Source organism: Sorex fumeus, unplaced genomic scaffold (assembly GCF_029834395.1).
Source record: "Sorex fumeus unplaced genomic scaffold, SorFum_2.1 ptg000036l, whole genome shotgun sequence".
In the NCBI taxonomy this organism is placed as follows: domain Eukaryota; kingdom Metazoa; phylum Chordata; class Mammalia; order Eulipotyphla; family Soricidae; genus Sorex; species Sorex fumeus.
This window is the reverse complement of record NW_026606093.1, coordinates 1,124,498-1,143,368: the sequence shown is the minus strand read 5'-3', so window position 1 is coordinate 1,143,368 and position 18,871 is coordinate 1,124,498. Positions and strand designations below refer to the sequence as shown.

The 18,871-nt window shown below is 51.8% G+C and overlaps 1 protein-coding gene across 1 annotated transcript in view; it reads left to right on the top strand.

Moving 5' to 3' along the window:
• Positions 1–18,871, top strand: part of VDR (vitamin D receptor) — a 104,678-nt gene that overhangs the window by 9,981 nt on the left and 75,826 nt on the right. Inside the window, 1 exon segment of the mRNA XM_056117756.1 lies at positions 12,515–12,662. Coding sequence (XP_055973731.1) covers positions 12,517–12,662 — 146 coding nt within the window. The 5' untranslated portion in view covers positions 12,515–12,516.

The following is an 18,871-nucleotide window of genomic DNA, read 5'->3' as shown; positions in this document are numbered from 1 at the left end:
GGCTTGGAAGGCACTGACTGGCCCGAGCATGGCTGCCATGAACCCCAAGGCTGTGACCTCAGGCTACCGCCGGGAGCATCAAGCTCCCTGCCGCACTTCGGAATGGTTTTCCCAGTCTGCTACTTAATTCCTGAGTTTAGTCCTCCTTCTTCTCTTAAATGCCCTCCAGAATAATCATTTTTATTCACGATCATGAGCATCCTGTTGTTCGGTGATTTCCTCGAGCAGGCACCAGTATCGTCTCCTTTCTCCTCGCCCTGAGATTTTAAAAGGGCCATTTCAATGCAAACTTCCCATGTTGTACTCAATATGCCAAATACCAGTAACAACGATGGGTCTCATTCTCCTAATAATTTTATTAGGCACCTTGAAGACCTCATCTCAGCTGACTGGGAGGCAGCCAACATGCGCAGAGAAGCCTCCTTGTGCGGCTTGGTGGACAGCAGGGTTCCTTCTTCCTTCCGTTCTATGGGCAGAGCATGCGAGAGCCAGGGAGGACAGAAGCCCAGGGTTTGGGAACCCCAGATCCAGGGGACCCTCTCTCCTCATGTGACATCCACGGGGAGGGGGGGGCGGGCGGAGTGACCAGTTAAGTGCTGAGTCCCTCGGTAGAACTAAGATCCCACCACCCTTGGGGCTGGAGTGATGGCACAGAGGGTAGGGCATTTGCCTTGCGCGCAGCCAACCCGGGTTTGATTCCCAGCATCCTATATGGTCTCCTTAACACCGCCAGGGGTAATTCCTGAGTGCAGAGCCAGGAGTAACCCCTGTGCATCACCGGGTGTGACCCAAAAATCAAAATAAAATAAATAATTTTTTAAAAAACTTTAAAATAATTTAAAAAAAAAAGGTCCCACCACCCTCTAAATCCCACTCAGAGGGAGCAGGGCAGGAAAGGCCTTTAACCCAGGGGTGGCACAGGGCCAAGCTTCCTCCCCACACCAACACCCACGGCCTCTCACCCGGAACTACCCGAAGCTGGGCAGAAAATAGCTCACTCCAAGGGAATTATTTTCGTCTCTGTTAAACTTCAAACTGGGCTACTGAGGAGCCTACCACAGGGCTGTTTTTCAGACGAAGTTCTGGGAAAAGGAAGGGACAGAGGAGCTAGGGGGAACTGGCTGGGGGCTGCCACCTCTCCCCACATCCCGGCCGCCTCCCCGGAGTCAGGTGGCCGCACTCCAGCCAGCAGAGTGGTGCTCTGGCCTGACGCTGATAATTCTGATTCCTTCTCCAGTGAGGTCTGCCTTGCTGGGGGACTAGGAACTCTGTGAGCTGGCGGGTGGGCGGTGGGGCAGGGAGTGGGTGCCACAGAGAGCAGAGGGATGAGCCCCTCTTTGTCCTCTTCCTCTGTCTGTCCCCGAGGCAGCATTGAAAGTGGCTCTAGCCAGCAAAGTTCTTCCATTTTTGCCTCTGAGTCCCGAAGGAAAGCAGAGGACTAGAAGATGGCCAGTGGGGGCGGGGAAGGGATTGGAGTTGGAAGAAGGTTCAGTGTTAGGGCAAAGGCAGCAGTTCCCTACCCTTGTGTGACTCTGAAAAAGAAGCTTCCAGACAGATTAGGACCTCTGGGCCTGAAGGGTTGAAACAAGAGCATTCTCTTCAGTTTGGGCTGAGAGGACATCGGGCCTGAGTCACTGCCGACAGTGAGGCAGGCTGTGTGCCCACAGGAGTAGGGGCTTTCTGCATCTGCCCACCTTGTCTGTGCGCTGGCTGTTCTGCCAGATGCCCTTCCTTAGAGGAACTCTGGGCAACAGGGAAGTGACCTTGTTGCTGGAGAGAGGGTGGACCGAGGCCTGGTGGGGACGGGTTGGGGGCCCGTCAGCTGTGTGGTAGCTCAGCTCCTCGGGGCCCAGGAACCCTGTCTGGCTTCCCTGGACAGCCAAACTGAGGCATTACGCAAAGGCTGAACTGATAAGGTGCAGCTGAATTGTTCACAAACTTCCATCTGACCCCATGGAAACTTTTTTTCACTCATTTTTCCTCTCACAATAGTTTTCATCTGTTCATCCGGGTCAGATTTTCCAGAACTCTCTCCTTTCCCTACTCCTTCCAGCTCCAGTCCTAGCAGGTCTTGTTCCCAGGGAAAAGTAGTTCCCCAAAGAAACACAGGGGATGGTGTATTCACTTCTGGGACTTCAATAGTGTCACCCAAAACGGCCTGGAGGCTTTGTGACCTCTTTTCTTCAAGACCCTGTGGGAGATAGGCTCCATTAGATGTTCCTCACAATGTGTGTGTGAATGTCTCTGTGAGTGTGTATGTGTGTGTGTGTGTGTGTGTGTGAGAGAGAGAGAGAGAGAGAGAGAGAGAGAGAGAGAGAGCAACAAGTAGGCTTTAGAAGGTCCAAGGTAGATCCAGGTTGAAATCAGGAACCAAAATGAATAGTCTGAGCACCATCAAAATATCATTCCAATAACTTATAATACCTAGTATCAAGTCTCACCAGATTTACTGGACATATGATTCAGGAGAGGAGAGAATTGCTTTCTGCAAGTCTGAAAGAGCATGGTGGGTTGAACTCTCTCTTCTGCCCTACTGAACAAGTTACTCTGCCTCCAACGATTTCCCGTTCCCTTATGCCTCTGTGCCTTTGCACATGTGGTGGTATCTGCCTGGATCTCTCTTTTCTTTTTTTCATTTTTGTTTTGGAGTCGCACTCAACTGTACTCGGGGCTTACTCCTGGATCTGTGTTTAGGGTGAATTCCTGGCCATGTTTGGGGGCCACTGTACGGTCTCTCCAGTCCCCTCCCAGAACCCCCTGACTCTCCTATCACTGCAGGTTAAACTCTGTGGTCTTTCTTGTCTCACCTCCTGTGAAGACCACACCTGGATGACAGAAATGGAAGGAGAGGGCACTGGGGGAGAGAGGGCCGGGGGTGGCGGAGTAGGCCAGCTTTATAATCAGTGCCTCCCTGGGAGTCACAGACTTATCCGCCTTGTTGGAGAGAAGTCCAGGTCTATGACTCAACTTCTTGCAGTGGGAGAGAAAGAAACGATCCGTTTTCCTCCTCCACTGACAAGCCAGACTTTGTATAAGCCACAGTGGCTGGTGTGGTGTGTTTCTTCTCAGTTCTGTAGTCATGTGGTTTTCTGGGAAATGTCTGGGGTGAAACATCTGGAACCCAGAACAGGCTTCCTCTCCTCCATCACACAGCGCTGGGGCCTACAGGCTTCCTTGATTTCCAGGCTCCCAACGCTCCCGTGATGGCACTAATACCTGACATCTCTTTAGTGATGCCATCTAAAGAAAACGAGGGCACGTGGAGCAGGTCTCCTCTCGGCCTTTCCTGTCCAACCCACGGCCCTGGAGGCTGCTCAGGCTTAGGACAGGCAAGACATAGGACTTGGCCAGGGTGAAGTTGAAGTAGTGACTCCCCAGTAGAGGGACCTTCGGTAAGTCACATCCCCCCTTGATGGCCTCAATTACTTTAGCTGTGAGACCTGAGAGCCCGGTTGCCTTTATGAATGGGCCACTTACGCTTCACTGGCCACTGCAGCTGCCCACGCTTTCCGGCAATGACAGGGCACAGCCCGCCTGTTACCTGGAGAGCAGTAATCAACCCAGAAATCTTGTTGACAAAGCTGAGGGCAGAGTTTCCACTGGAAAAAAAGCAGCTTGCAGGAATAATTGTTGTTGATAAGAAGTGGAAACATATCTAAGTAAGCTGTGTGTCTCCCGCCCCACTGCCTCAGCCCCAGAGTCCCTGCGAGAACCTGCCAGTCCCCCACTAAGGGAGACGATGGAGAAATGGGTGAGTGACCCGCAGGTGGGGAGCTTCCAGCCGGGTTTCTGCAGAAAGCAGCTGGCACAGTCTGGGTTGTCAGCCCGTGACCCTTATCAGGTGATCGATATTTATGAAGGGTTTATTGAGACACTAAGAACCACCTTGGGGTGGAGGTGAGAGACCCTGGGGACACAGGAAGAGGGAAGCTGACAGAAGTCATAGCACGGGTTCCGGGACATATGAACATGGTATGCCTGAAATCCAACTATGAATGACTAACTAAGACACAGTAAAGTGTCTTAATTTCTTCCAACATTAACAACAAATAAATGAAAGAACCATCTTCAGGAATAAACTTCCCACACCCACTCTGCCACCACTGGGTCCTCAGAGCTTTACTTAATGCCTAATTCCCCAGTATTCAGGCAGACCCTAAAATAAAATAGTGTGGGGGCTGGAGTGATAGCACAGCGGGGAGGGTGTTTGCCTTGCACGTGGCCGACGCAGGTTCGATTCCCAGCATCCCATATGGTCCCCCGAGCACTGCCAGGAGTAATTCCTGAGTGCATGAGCCAGGAGTGACCCCTGTGCATCGCCGGATGTGACCCAAAAAGAAAAAAAATAGGGTGGCACACTGCTCTGTAATTTCTGCTGGACACTGGTCACCCAGACATGGCTACACCAGGGCGGAGAAACCGGGCCTTCCTGTGGAGCGTCTCGGCCTCTGTCCTGAGCCATTTCCTGGGCTGCTGACTCTTCCCCGGCAGGCCCTGGTGGCTTCCTGGCCTCACCAGCTGCCTGCTCTGTGGCTCTTCTGATACCGTCCAAGGGAAGAAGGTCCAACTTAACATGAAAGGGAACCCAGGCTAACTTCCTCTCCTTCTCCCTCACAGACTCCCTCTCATCCCAAACCCTATAGGTGTTTCTTTCTCTCTTTTATTCCTTTTAAAGATGAGGTGTTGGCAGATGAAGAAGGAACCTTTGCCTCATTTGCACCCTGGCACCCTGTGGTGGTTCACTTCAAAGATTCTGTGGAAATGTTCTAGGAAGCTCATCTCAGAGGGCCGTAAAGATGATCTATGGCCAGTCCTTGGAAGGCCCAGGAATACTGTGCTAAGGAAGCTAGTCTCATCATAGAGCCATCCAGAAAGAGGGGTCACCTTGAGAGACTGTCTCCAGTAGGAAAAACACTCAAGCTCAGCCTAGAAAACTAGCTAGAATCTTAGAGGAGGGATTTAAGGTCATTGAACCAAGTGCTGATCCTTTCCTGAGACTGGAACCTATTGGATTTGACCTTGAATATTATAGCGGACAGAAATAAATCCCAACCTTTCTCACTGTTTTAAAATGACATATATGGGGAGGGAGGAAGACACACGGGAGACAATGAGACCCGATCCCCACCTCCACACACACACCACCACCACCACCACCACCTCCATTACCATAACCAGCTTCTTCTGGGTGTCAGGCTGAGATTGTATTTTTAGGGGGAAGAAGGGGTGTATGTTGAGTATGGCAGAGAAGAAAGGACATCATTTTAGCTGACAGTGCTAGCGCTTTGCTTAAGTTATGTTGAAATCAAGCGCTGACAAATGAAAAGTAAGGCAGGTCCTGCACAGCGTCTGTCCTCCGTGGGAGAGGCTAACTGCGATGAAAAGCAGCAAGAAAAGGGTGACGGTGTGTGAGCCGGGGCTGGGACACACACACATAGCCCATCCACCGCAAAGAGCAAACGACGTGCGCTTGGCTCCACATGCACCAAGTTTAGGAAGAAGAAGGATTTTCTCTCCTTCTGCTGAGAAGCGACACAGCTCTCCATTTCTTACTAGAAGGAATGGGAGCTTTGAGCCAATGTCAGCAATTAAGAGTCCGGTTGTTGATACTTTAGTGCCAGCCCAGAAGGGGGCGCCCCACCTAGATGCCTTTTTTGGGGAGGGGTCACCCCCAGCGATGCTCAGGAGTTCCTTCTGGCTCTGCACTCAGGAATTACTACTGGTGGTGCCCGGAGGACCATATGGGATGCTGGGAATCGAACTTGGGTTGGCTGCGTGCAAGGCAAACGCCCTCCCCGCTGTGCTGTTGCTCCAGCCCCCTAGATGCCCTTCTCCATAGGGTCACATGCTTCACCTGAGGGTCAGCAGGCCCCTCTGCTCTAGGGGGGTTCACCTGAGCAGGGAGGAAGTTCAATGCTGGCATCCCTTTCTCAAGGGATCCAATGGCCCTGTGATGACAGGAATTCTGGTCTTGGCTTTGTACATGTCAGAGCTGAGAAAGATCCTAGAGGCCAGGGCCCTTGTCCACCGCATTTCCTCCCACATAATGGCTTTCCTGGCCCCCAGGACGCCAAAGGAGGGTTGAGTGAACATGGTGGACTTAATTGACAATCAGAACCCCTGTGCTTGCCCGGGACAACCCAAAGCCACCGCCTCATGAGGCAGCCTTCCCTGAGACTGCTGGGGGCCCCAGGTAGCAAGAATCACTGGAGAGGGGGATTATGGTGTGAGCTGATAGGAGAGGCCATGGTTGTGGCTTGGATGGCGGAAGGAAACACGTCATCTCATTTCTCGCTAAGGCAAGGTCAGGGAGGATGTTCTGATGTGGGGTGCAGCCCCTGGAGGAGTGGAAGTCAGGGGCTTTTTGCAGAATGGAGCCCCTCCTCTGTTTCCTCAGGCTCAGTGCTAGGGGTCTGAGTATTTCAAATCCAGATGCAGGAAATGGCCGCGGAGGTGGGGGGTGGGGGCTGTTGGCAATGGGGTGTGAGGTGGGGCAGAGCCCCAGCCAACAGAATGGGGATGTGCTTGGTACTCTGGACCTATGAGCTGGGGCAGTTTGGGGTGCGGTATGACATGGCAAAGGGGTGGTATTTAGTAGGGTTTTTCCACTTTGAATCTTTAATGCCATCTTTTACCCTGGTTCACATCCTACGCCCTTGGACGTACAGGGTAAATCTAGGACAGTTTTCCCTCAAAAGAGCATCTGCCTGGCTGTGTGTGTGGGAGAGGTCTGTCTGCTGAGTGGGGTCTTTCCTGCTAAGGGGCACAGGCTGGCAGGAAGGGGGTGCTGACCAACACCTCCCCGGCCTGTCTTAGGCAGGAAAGTCCTGTGACTCTCTTTCCTCCCAGCTCAGGGATTGTTCTTGGCTCAGCTCAGCAGAACTGCAGGGAGTCTAGTGCTCAGGGTGGGGAGATGCCTGCAACAGGCAGCAGAGTGGACCTGCTAATCCACCTGGCTCCCAGCCCCGGCCCCAAAGACAATCAAGGTCTCTGTGCCTCAGTTTTCCCACGCCTGAGACAGGGGTGATAACAGTACCCGCCCGGCAAGGTTGTTGTGAGGATTAAATGAGTGAGCGTGTGTGTAGGACTTGGCACCCGGGCTGAGTGTCTGTGCGATGGTTATCGCCGGGGTGGGAGGAGATGGCAGGAGCGGGAGCTTGCCCTGGGACCCTGGGCAGGTCACTCCGAGTGCTCTGGGTTGGGGTGTGACGTTCATGTCACAGGGCTGCTCTTCGGTACAGGCACTCGTAGGCGGCTCAGGGGAGAGGAGAAGCTGGCACCTAGGAAGGCCTCGCACACTTTTTTATTTTTTAAACTGCAGGGCACTGATTTACCTGGCTCTGAACTTCTGAAAACCTTCAAGTTTCCGGATGGGGAGGCAGTGGTCCCACCTGCGCTCACTGGTCCCTCTCGCCTATCTATCTGTCTATATCTGAATGTGGACAGCCTGGACTGCTTAGGGAGAATGAGATTCGCCACCCCCACCGCAGGGACCCCTCCTAGAGTGCCCCCACCTTCAGCCCTCTCTGAGGCCAGGGCTGTCCAGTCTGTCTGGGGAAGAGCTAAAAGTGGCAGAAACATCCTGTTTGAAAGCTGCGCGTGACTGCATTTACCCTGGCATCACACGTTCCACCCACACCTCATCGCCACAAATGTCCCCAGACGCCAGTCTTTGGGACAGGCCCAGGACACCAGGACCCAGATTGCCACCTCCCAAGGGCTCCTCTGCCCTCCAGTCTGGGGTGGTGAGCTCCCGCCTGCCCACAGTGACCCACGGGGCTACCTAGAGGCTCTGGTTAACCCAGGAGCAGCGGAGGCTCCCTTCAAAGAATCTCGTCGCCCCCTGCTGCTGTGGAAGGAGAGGGGTCCTAGCAGGGAGGCTGTTCCTCAGCCCCTGCCTGCCTGAGCTTCCCTGACCCCTGACCCAGGCTGCCCACCCGCCCGGCCCGCCCTGGGGACAGGGCAAGTCCACCTCCAACAAAGCCCTCCCCCAAGCTTTGGTCCCTGATCCGTGGACTCTCACTGGTTGCCGGGACAGGCTCTGGGAACCCCGCTGTGGAGAGGAAAAATGTCTCTCCTCTTCCATCTCTGTGTCCTCAGGATCTGAACTCTTCGCAGAAATGCACCCTGGGGTCAGAGTGACAGCACAGCAGGGAGGGTGTTTGCCTTGCACACAGCTGACCTGGGGTTTGGTCCCCGGCGTCCCATAGGATCCCTTGAGGTCCACCAGGAGTGATTCCTGAGTGCAGAGCCAGGAGGAACCCCTCAGCATCGCGTGGCCCAAAATGCCAAAAAAGAAAAAATCAAAGAAATGCACCTTGGGCTTCCACTCATTTGCCCCCACACATGGGTCTCTCGGCTGTCACAGTTCTTGACTTCTGTTCTTCAAGGGTAGAAGAGGGCCACAGGAGAGCAGACACTCACGGCCCTTGGCCAGTGCAGATCTGTCACCAGAACCAGAGTCAGTGATGCCAGCGGAGGGGTGTGCAGGACGCAGGGCCATCAGGTCTCCTGGGCCCTGACTGTAGGGATCATGTGTCTAGCGTGTGTGAGCTTCCTTCTCCTGATACCTCCCTTCTTTCTCTCCTCTGCCCTCCCCTGCCTGCCATCCCTCGATGCTGGCATTGGGCTCTGGTTTCTTTTTTCCTTTTCTTTTCCTTTTTTTTTGGGGGGGGTGTCACACCCGGTGATGCACAGGGGTTCCTCCCAGCTCATGCACTCAGGAATTACTCCTGGCGGTGCTCAGGAGACCATCTGGATGCTGGGAATCGAACCCAGGTCTGCTGCGTGCAAGGCAAACACCCTCCCCACTGTGCTATCACTCCGGCCCTTGGGCTCTGGTTTCGTGGTAGCAGATATAATCCCACACAGAGCTGAGTTTTTGCCCAATTCCCTGGCTAAGGTTCTGTTCCCTGCAGGCCTCTAGCTGCTGGGTCAAGCTTTCTGTCCACCAAAAGTCGTGCCTGCACCCTCACCTCAGGCCAGGAGCGCTCCCTGTGCCTTGCTCCCTTGCAGGACAGCACTGTTGCTGGGCTCCCTCTCCTGCATAACATCACTGAATAAGTGACACACTCACTAGACTGATTTGATTGACACACACACACACACACACACACACACACACACACACACACACTTGCTTTCTCTTCATTCCTCTTTTCCTCACCAAATCCACTGGCTCTCCTGGGTGCCACAGACTCTAGCAACGCGACAATGACTAGGTGTTGCAACATCTCTGCAGACTGAGGTTAAACCACAAGCATCCTAGAGAATGTCTTTTATTGCCCCATAGTGGTCTGGGGCCTCAGGGGCACTCCGGATGTCTGGACTTTGACTTGGGGTGGGTTACAGGAACCACGTTGCAGACTCACAGGCCTGATTCTTTTTGTAATTGCTTTAAAGTACGGCATGTTTTATGGACCTAGACAGGCACATTACACATTTTTGAAAAGTGCTTAAGAAAGGAAAAGACCATATACCACCCCTAAAAATAGAATCTGGCAGTTCCATGAAGTCTCTGCAAGCCCCTCTCCAATCCAACCCTCCCCCTCGCAAAGTTCTGTCAAACAAGCCTGTGAGTGCCTCCCATTCCCTTTCTCTCTCTACAGTTATTTTAAGTATTGGTTGTATTTTCTGTCTTGTTTGTCTGTTTTGGGGTTTCACCCAGTGATGTTCAGGGATGACTCCTGGCTCCACGTTCAGGGATCCTTCCTGGAAGTACTCAGGGAACCACATGTGGTGCCAGGGTAGAACCCAGGTTGGCCACGTGCAAAACAAGTGCTCTACCCACTACTGTACCATCATTCCAGCCTCTATTTATTGATTTAGAGTCACTCCCTGACTTAAGAGTGTTCAAGGATCACTCCTGGTAGTGTTCAGTGGACTATATGCAGTGCCAGGTATTGAAATGAGGTTGGCCACCTGCAAGGAAAGTGCCTGAATTCTCCTGTACCTCTATAGCTCCAGCCCTAATACTTTCTAGTTAAGCTAGTATCAATCACCTGTGAAAGGAAAAGGCAGCAGTGTTTATTATATTATTATTATTATTATTATAAAGATCCAGTGAAAGAAAAACTGAGACAGAAAGAACAGACGCTATGTCTGTGGTAAGAGACTCCTGACCTTCTTTGGAAAGTGTCCGTCCCTCTCTGCACCACTTTTTTTTCTTGATCTGAAACTCTTTATAAAACTTTAGACACAATTGGGTGTTAGTATTGTGTATTTTGTAATCTCAGTTGCTAGAGCTTCCTCAAGGCATGGGCTTCTCTGAGGCTCATTTGTAAAGAGAGTAAAATTAAGTGTGCTTAGCCCTGTGAGGGACACGAAGGTGAAACAGGAGTCTCATGGTCTTTAATAAGCCAACCCCAGCCCAGACATCATGTCAGTCATTAAAACAAAAGCTCTAAGGCCAGGGGCCAGAGAGATAGTACAGTGGGTAGGGCATTGGCCTTGTCAGTGGCCAGACCAGGTTGGATCCCTGGCATCCATATGGATATGGGCCCCTGAGAACCACCAGGAATAATTCCTGAGTGCAGAGCCAGGAGTAAACCCTGAACATCACCGGGTGTGGCCCAAAGACTAAAATATAAGGGAAAAGAAGCTATAAACCAGAGAGATTATACAAGGTAAGGTACTTCCCTTTCATCCCGCTGACCCTGGTTCTAGTCTGGCACCAAATATGATTCCTGAGCACTGCCAGAGATCAGTCCTGAGCACAGAACCAGGAGTAGCCCCCGAGCACTACTGGGGGTGTCTCAAGCCACAGCCTGGAAAGAAGGAAGACGCTCACAGCCACCAAGCACTCCCAACCCTGCTGCCTCTCACCTCAGGGTGGAGGACACCTGACTCTGGGCATGAGGGGACACTTGTCCCCTCACGCTTGCTTTCTATCACTTCTCCTCTGACCCGGGAAGAATCCCTGAACCATTGTGTTGTTTAGGAGGACTCAGACGTGACTGGGGGGAAAGCAAGTCTGAAACTGTTTGGGGTTGGCCTGAGGGACCCAGAAGACAGAGGAGCAGATGAAGCTGAGGACCCCTGTGCCCGCGGCCTCGGGAGAAAGAGTTCCCCGGGCAGGCCATACTGTTTGCTCCGTGTCTTTTCCACTTGCTCAGCTGATCCACTGCGGGTGATAACGCCTGTTGATAAAAGCCATCCAAAGTCTGCTATCAGCCCATGACTCATCTTGCTCAGAAGTCCCTCCAAACTCCATGTCACACTTTCGCTTTATACTGCAGATGATTCTGATGGTCTTAGGGGCAAGACCCCCAGGCTCATTCCTGGGCCAGTGGCTGGGGGAAGCTGGGCTCTGATGGGGTGTGTGATCTCTTCAGCTCTCGCTCAGGAAAAGGGGGGGGTGATGGGTCCTCTCAACACATGAGGTCTGAGGCTGTTGGAGGGACCCCCTTTTTTCTCTGAGGGAGATGTGCAGGACAGAGGCCAGCAAGCCACCCACCCTGCTCCTGCATCACCTCACACCCTCGAAAGTCAGTCACCTTCTTCAGACAAGGGCAGAGGGGAGTGCGGAGGCCAAACACCTTCCCTACTGTTGCATCTGCAGCCTTTTCTTTTTTTTATGTAGGAGTACTGCTATTTATTCAGCCACTGATTAGCTGATTGAATTGGGCATGAACTCCACCTTACTTTTTTTTTCCATTTTTTATCATTTTATTTATTGAATCACCATGAGAGCAGTTACAAAGCTTTCGGGTCTAAGTCTTGATCATACAATGAAACACCCGTACCTTCACCAGTGCCCATTCTCCACCCCCAACAACCCCAGTATACCCCCATCTCACACCCTCCCCCTACCTGTGGGGCAGATGATTTCCACTTTACTCTCTCTCTCTGTCTCTCTCTACTTTGATCACGTTCAATATTTTGACACCAGACCCACCGTTATTATTTCAGATTTTACCACAACACTCAGATCTGCTGAAAAGAGAACCGTAGACAATTTGTTTTCTATTACTGGTTGTGAATAACATGTGATGTCGCGTGGCTGCAGGAGTGGCCGCACAGTTTTGAAATTCCAAGATTTTAACACTTAAATCTGGAGAGATTTCTGCCAAAACAGTCTGCAGCCTTTTAATGCAGGCAGCCTGGGTCCAGGCCTGGCAAAAAGCTGCTTCCCCACTGGGCTTTCTCCACAGCGGAGGGAGTCCAAAGCCACAGAGGATCAGGACAAGCTTCGAGAAAAAGGGCCCCAGAGAAATCCTGCTCAGAGGACCGGAGGGATAGCACAGTGGGCAGGGCATTGGCCTTGCACATGGCCTACTGAGTAACCCCGGCACCCCCCATGGTCCCCTGGGCCCTGCCAGGAGTGATTCCTGCATGTAGAGCCAGAAGTCAGCCCTGAGCACAGCTGGGTGTGGCCTAAAAGAACCGGAAAAAAGAAATCCTAGACACTGCCCGCTGCTCAGCTTTCGGACGACTTCCCAGCGCATGGGGGAGGGAGAGGCCCAGGATGCCTGCCTGGGCCCTGCTTGACGCCGGTGGCCTGTGCTTCTCGCAGGGATGGAGGCCATGGCGGCCAGCACCTCCCTGCCTGACCCTGGCGACTTTGACCGGAACGTGCCTCGGATCTGCGGGGTGTGCGGAGATCGAGCCACCGGCTTCCACTTCAACGCCATGACCTGTGAGGGATGCAAAGGCTTCTTCAGGTGAGTCTCCCCTGCAGGCTGGGCCAGGCGAGACAGCCAGCGCCTACCTGCCGAGAACCCCGGCATCTGCCTCCTCTCCAGTCCAGGTCTCACTAGGCTGCGGGGGCGGGCTGCGTTCTTCCTCCCACCCTCTCAGGCCTGGCTGGGTTTGCAGGACCTCCAGAGGCTGCCCTCGTGGGTGTGCTCTGTAGGTCCCCCTCTTCTCCATTGCCCCTTAGGCCCATGGCCCCTGTACCCTTTCTGGGGTGATCCTCTTAGCCAGTCAGTGGTCATGGCAAGATCCTCCCCCCAAGTTGTGTTGCTTCTGAGAACCCAGGCAGCTGCCCCCCCCCCCCAGCTGGTCTTCCAGATCTTCACCCTGGTCAACCTGGGCATGTGCAGGCGCTGTCACTCATTCTTATTTGGGAGGAGCAACCTTCTTCTCTTGGAGGGTGAGCCCAAGTTGACGCGTGCAAACAGAAAGGGGGAAAGTCCTGGAAGAAAGCCAGGGAGAGAGGACAGCAAAGTGATGAGCTGCAGAATGGGACTGATGAGCGGGATAAATTAGTATTTGGCGTATGTCAGTGAAGGAGAGAAGAGAGAGGTTTGGAAGGAGGCAGGCCATAGGACCTTCTATGAGATCAACTATTTTGGAGTAAAGTGAAGATCAGAGCTTTAGCTGTCCAGAGGAGAAAGAGCAAACCAGGCCCGTGATGAGACCCGAGGTGAGTCTGCCTCCCCAACTCCAAGGCAGAGTGAATCAGAACTGGGGGCTCGTGGGGTGCCCTCCTCCAATCCAAGGATTGCAGACTCCCCACAAATGCAGGCTCTGTAACCTACCCAGGCTTTGTCTCTGGAGCTAGCAGACCCCAGGGTTCTGTCCCCGGTGGTCACGGGGCCACAAGGCTTCTGTGGCCGTTAAGTGACTGGCCTGGTGCCGGTGACGGACCTGAATTCCCAGCAGGCTCTCCCCCACCTTGGGGAACCAGACCAACCGCATCCCTAACTCCCAGCCTCTGCTGTGTCTCTGGCTCCTCTAGCCTGCAGCCTGCTTTCCTGAGCGGTGGGTCTTCCAGAACCTCCCTGGGTGTCCTCGGTACCACTTGGGCCTTTGGAGGCCAAGACCTGAGGATAAAGGGCCATCTGCTAAGTGATAATGAGGTGCTGGACACTGACAGCAGGGCTGGCTTCCTGCCGTAAAACCAATCAGAAATGTGGGTTGTGGTGCGGGTGTATATACCGTTCATTGTTTGTCCTGTCAAATCTTTGGGGTTTGGGGTTTTTTCAGAGAGATATTTGGTTTTGGGGTCCTACCCAGCAGTACTCAGAACTTACTCCTGGGTTGGCTTGGGTTGGCTGTATACAAGGCAAGCCACACCGGCCCAACCCACTCTGGCCCCTATTCAAATCTGATGATTCCTCTGTTTCAGTTACCTCTACTAACCACCTGGGTGCATTGGTATCTGACTCCTCCACTATACAGGGTTAGCATGAGAGTCAGCACAATGACAGATATACAATGACAGGTATACACACAGAATATTTAATTACATTAAATATACATGTAATTTCAGAGTCCAGTGTGCCAACACTGAAGTCCTTAGTGGAATCCTGCCCTAATAAACAGAAATCTCCTTGGCCCTTCACCCTCCTTTTATGGGATTTTGTTTTGTTTGGGCTATACCAAGAAGTGCTCAAGGCTTACTACTGACCCTTTGTTCAGGGATCAGTCTTGGCAGGGCTCAGGGGACAAGACATGGTGCCTGGGATCAAACCCAGGTCAGCTGTATGCAAGGCCAGCACTTTGTCTGCTGTGCTTGCCTTATTATTTTTTCATCCGCTTTTTGTTTCTATTCTTTGACACACCTCTGTCATATATATGTGGAAGTGTGTGTGTGTGTGTGTGTGTGTGTGTGTGTGTGTTTATATGTGCATTGGGCGCACCTGGAATTGCTCAGGGCTTACACCTGGTTCAGCATTCAGGCATTTCTCTTGACAGGACTCAGAGGACCACATGTGGTAATGGGGGTTGAACCCAGGATGGCCATGTGCCAGGCAAGCGTCCCACCTACTGTTGCTCCAGTCTACCATCAGATTCTAACCAGCCTCTAGAGTCAGGCATTGGGCTCCAAAGGAGAGTCAGAAATGTAGAGATTTTCACCAATGGTCTTATCTTCCCAACCTGCAGCCCCAAAGTTTCACAAGTTTCAAGATCCCTTGGGTTGGTTTGTTTTTCTTAATTCATGGACAACCCGCACCTTCTAGTCCCTTCTCTTACCACCACGTCCACCTGGGATTCAGCTCTGGGAGACAAGACACTTCGGAGATATTCATGGGGTGATGACATGTAGGAAGTCAACTCCTCACTGGAGTGACTCGGAACCCTGTTGTTCTGTGCTCACTGTGGTCAGACACACAAATGGCTGTGAACCCTGGGGACTAGGCTGGGTCTAGGCACCTGGTTGAAGGGAAACAGGTTCCCTTATGCAAAGTGTGGGAAGGGAAAACAGACAGGAATGACAGGGTTAGGTGTCCATGTTACCACAGACCCACAGTCTGGCTGTGTTGCCTGTGGGCAGACTATGCTGTTACAATCGACCCTCCACCCCTTTCCATGTCCCAGGAGAGATTGATCCTGGCTCTGAGGTCTGGCACTATCGGCAGACCTGTCTTCACTCTCCTATCTTGATGACTGAGTCAGTCATGCTTTCTGGAATGCCAACATTTCTATTATTGTTTGGTTTGACTTTGGTTGATAAGCACATACACACATACACACACACACACACACAAACGTACACAAATACATGTACACACAGATTCAGTTTTCAAAGTTTATGAATTCCGTGCTTGCAAATTTTGCAAATCTGCCTACCTACTAAGATTGATTGGTAGTCCCCAAAATCAATACTTGAGGCACTTCTCTAGTCATCCATGGACCTTTATGAAATGGTGAAATCATATGTTCCCAGCTGAGATCAAAAGCTCTGGGGCTGGAGCAATAGCACAGTGGGTAGGGCGTTTGCCTTGCACGCGGCCAACCCAGGTTCGATTCCCAGCAACCCATATGGTTCCCCGAGTACCGCCAGGAGTAATTCCTGAGTGCATGAACCAGGAGAAACTCCTGTGCATCGCCAGATGTGACCCAAAAAGAAACAAACAAACAAAAAAAGTGACACTCTGCCTTCTGTTTTAGCTCTGAAGCTGTAAGTCAGTGTTCTTGTGGTCTCTTTGTTGTCATTTGGGTTTTGTTTTGCTTTTGAATTTGTTTTGCACTTGCATCTGTGCTTTTTGATGGTGCTTTTGCTGTTAAAGCCAGGCTGCAGGCTGTGCTCAGATGTTAAGTCCAGTATTCCTAAAATTTGGATGTGCTCTATCTCAGGTAAGCTTTGTCCAGATATGCACTGTGGCACTACTGGTTGCGAGCTCCGTGTTAATGAATTAGCACTGTCTATTAAATAAGGTGTCCTTCAGAGAAGGAAAGAAATCAAGGGGCGGGGGGGGGGGGGGGTGAAGTGAACAGGAAGTAGTGGGTCAGCAAGCAACAGAGCTTCAGTTACACTGGTGATATGGGTGAGTAGCCATATATCCAAAACACAGACTCAACAAAACTGAAAACAGGAGCTCTTAGCTGTAACACTGGAACTTCTTAATGTGCCTGTGGAGTGGGACGGGGGCTGGGGGTTAGGATGGAGGTCAGGAACACCAGTGGCGGGAAGTTGACACTGGTGGTAGGATTGGTGTTGAAGTATTACAAACCTAAAACTCAACTATCAAATGCCCTTTGGTTCCCTCATTAGTTCCAGGCCTTGTTGACTCTGGGACTGCTGGCAGGCTAATAAGGATCTAGGACTTTGTAAATCACAGGGGGGTTTTTTGTTTTTTTTTGTTTGTTTGTTTGTTTGTTTTGCTTTTTGCGTCACACCCGGCGATGCTCAGGGGTTACTCCTGGCTCATGCACTCAGGAATTGCTCCTGGCAGTGCTCAGGGGACCATATGGGGTGCTGGGAATCGAACCTGTGTCTGCCATGTTGGCTGCGTGCAAGGCAAACGCCCTACCCGCTGTGCTATAACTCCAACCCCAAATCACAGTTTTTTAATTAGATTTCTGAAATCACTTTTTAAAATAAGGTAAAACCACCTGTGGAATAAAGTTATATATTTATTGATTGAGGAAGTTGTTGAGACTAGAGGCTCACAAAAACTCCCCCCACCCCCTGTTGAGCTGAAGGGAAACTGGGGACATTGGTAGAAGGAAGTGGACAGTGGTAGGGGATTGGCGTTGGAACGATGATTTCATTAGAAAATAAAATAAATGAAGCAAACAAGTAAAACTCCCCCTTGTTTGTCCCTTAATAGCATGGTCCAATATTCACGAAATCAGGGTTCATAGTGAGCTTAGCTCCTCACTGTCTTCTTGCTAGTCTAGCGGCAAGAATAGCATGTGAAGAACAAAATGCCGCCTCCTCTCCCCTTCTTCCAGCCCTACTTCTCTTTCATTTCCTCCCAATTCCATCTGGTATTTTCAACTTCGGTCCTGTTCAAACTGTCCTATTGTTACTGTAGCTGTCTGTGAGATCCTGCTCTGGGAAGGAAGGTCTTGTGTTGCAGTGGGACCTATGTCAGCTGCCACATGCTAGGGAACACAATATTTCCAAGTCCCGGTGTGCCGGACTCCCACCCACCCTCGCATGGCGGGCCTTGAGAAAAGACTCTCTCGGAGCTAGGTCCCTCGTGTTCTCCAAGTCCTGGGACCAGGAATTCGTGGTCCTGGAAGGTGGGTTGAGGATGCATCACTGTCTGTCTGCTCTCCATCCCTGCTGAGACTTGAGCCAGGACACCTTGAGGTTGTACGCTGCAAACTCCAGACTAACACAGACAGGTGGAGAAACGCTCCTTGTTCCCTCCCCACAAGGTTCAACCGCATTCGTTCTGGACCTTGTCAAGGCTGGGACTATTGTGGGGAAAGCACCCGAAAGCAGGCCAGCAAGAATCTAGAAATCCCAGGAACGGGTGCCGTTCAGGAAATTCCCCCAGCGGTGTCTGTAGCAGCTATGATGTGAAAGGCAGCAGAGAAATGCAGCACGTGTCCAAGCAGTAAGTTAAGGCCCAGAGCTTTGAATTGGAGGGATAGTAGCACTGTCGCACTGTCCTTCTGTTGTTCATCGATTTGCTCGAGCGGGCCCAGTATCGTCTCCATTTTGAGACTTGTTGTTACTGTGTTTGACATATTGAATATGTCACGGGGAGCTTGCCAGGCTTTGCCGTGCGGGCGAGATACTCTTGGTAGCTTGCCGGGCTCTCCAAGAGGGGCGGAGGAATTGAACCCGGCTCGGCCGGGCTGGCTGCGCACAAGGCAAACGCCCTACCACTGTGCTATCACTCCTTGTCTTGTATGCGGCCTCCAAGTCTGGTTCCATCCCCAGCGCAGCATAGTCTCCTGAACACCACTAGCAGGACCCCTGAGCACTACCGGGTTGAGCAAAACCCCTCCCCCACCAAAAAAAGAAAAGAAAAACAAAACAAAGATAGAAGACTCAAAACTCCAAGATCTTAAGGCCTCTGTGCCTGAAAGCACCTGCCCTGCAAGCATGGATCCATGAATTCGAGCCCCAGTGCCACTGACACACACAAGAGTGTGACCGTGTCCCTTGCAGCTCTGCTGTGTGGGTCCCTTGCGACAACAACGACCTGTTGTGACACAACTCATGTGGACAAGTGCCACAGCTAAGTGACTCCTGGTGAGTGCCACAACCAAATGTGTGAGCACTGTAACCAAGCATGCGTGACTCCTGGTCATTGAAATAACAGCAGCAAATGGTTTAAAGGCCTAACGTGAAAGGAGAAGAGGAAACAGAGGTGTAGGGGTCTGCTGGGGGCACGCTAAGGGCATGAGTGAATGAGTTACTAAGAAGTCAGAATGGCTTTTTTATTATTATCATTGCTATTATTATTATTAATTACCTGGCAAGCTACCCGTGGCATATTTGATGTGCCAAAAACAGTAACAATAACAAGTCTTATTCCCCTGACCCTGAGAGAGCCTCCAATATGGCAGCACTGGGAAAGACGAGTAAGGAGAGGCGGCTAAAATCTCAGGGCTGGGACGAATGGAGATGTTACTGGTGCCCGCTCGAGTAAATCGATGAACAACGGGATGACAGTGATGCAGTGATATACAGTGATGATGATTATTATTAATTTGGCTTTTGGGGTCTCACCCAGTGATG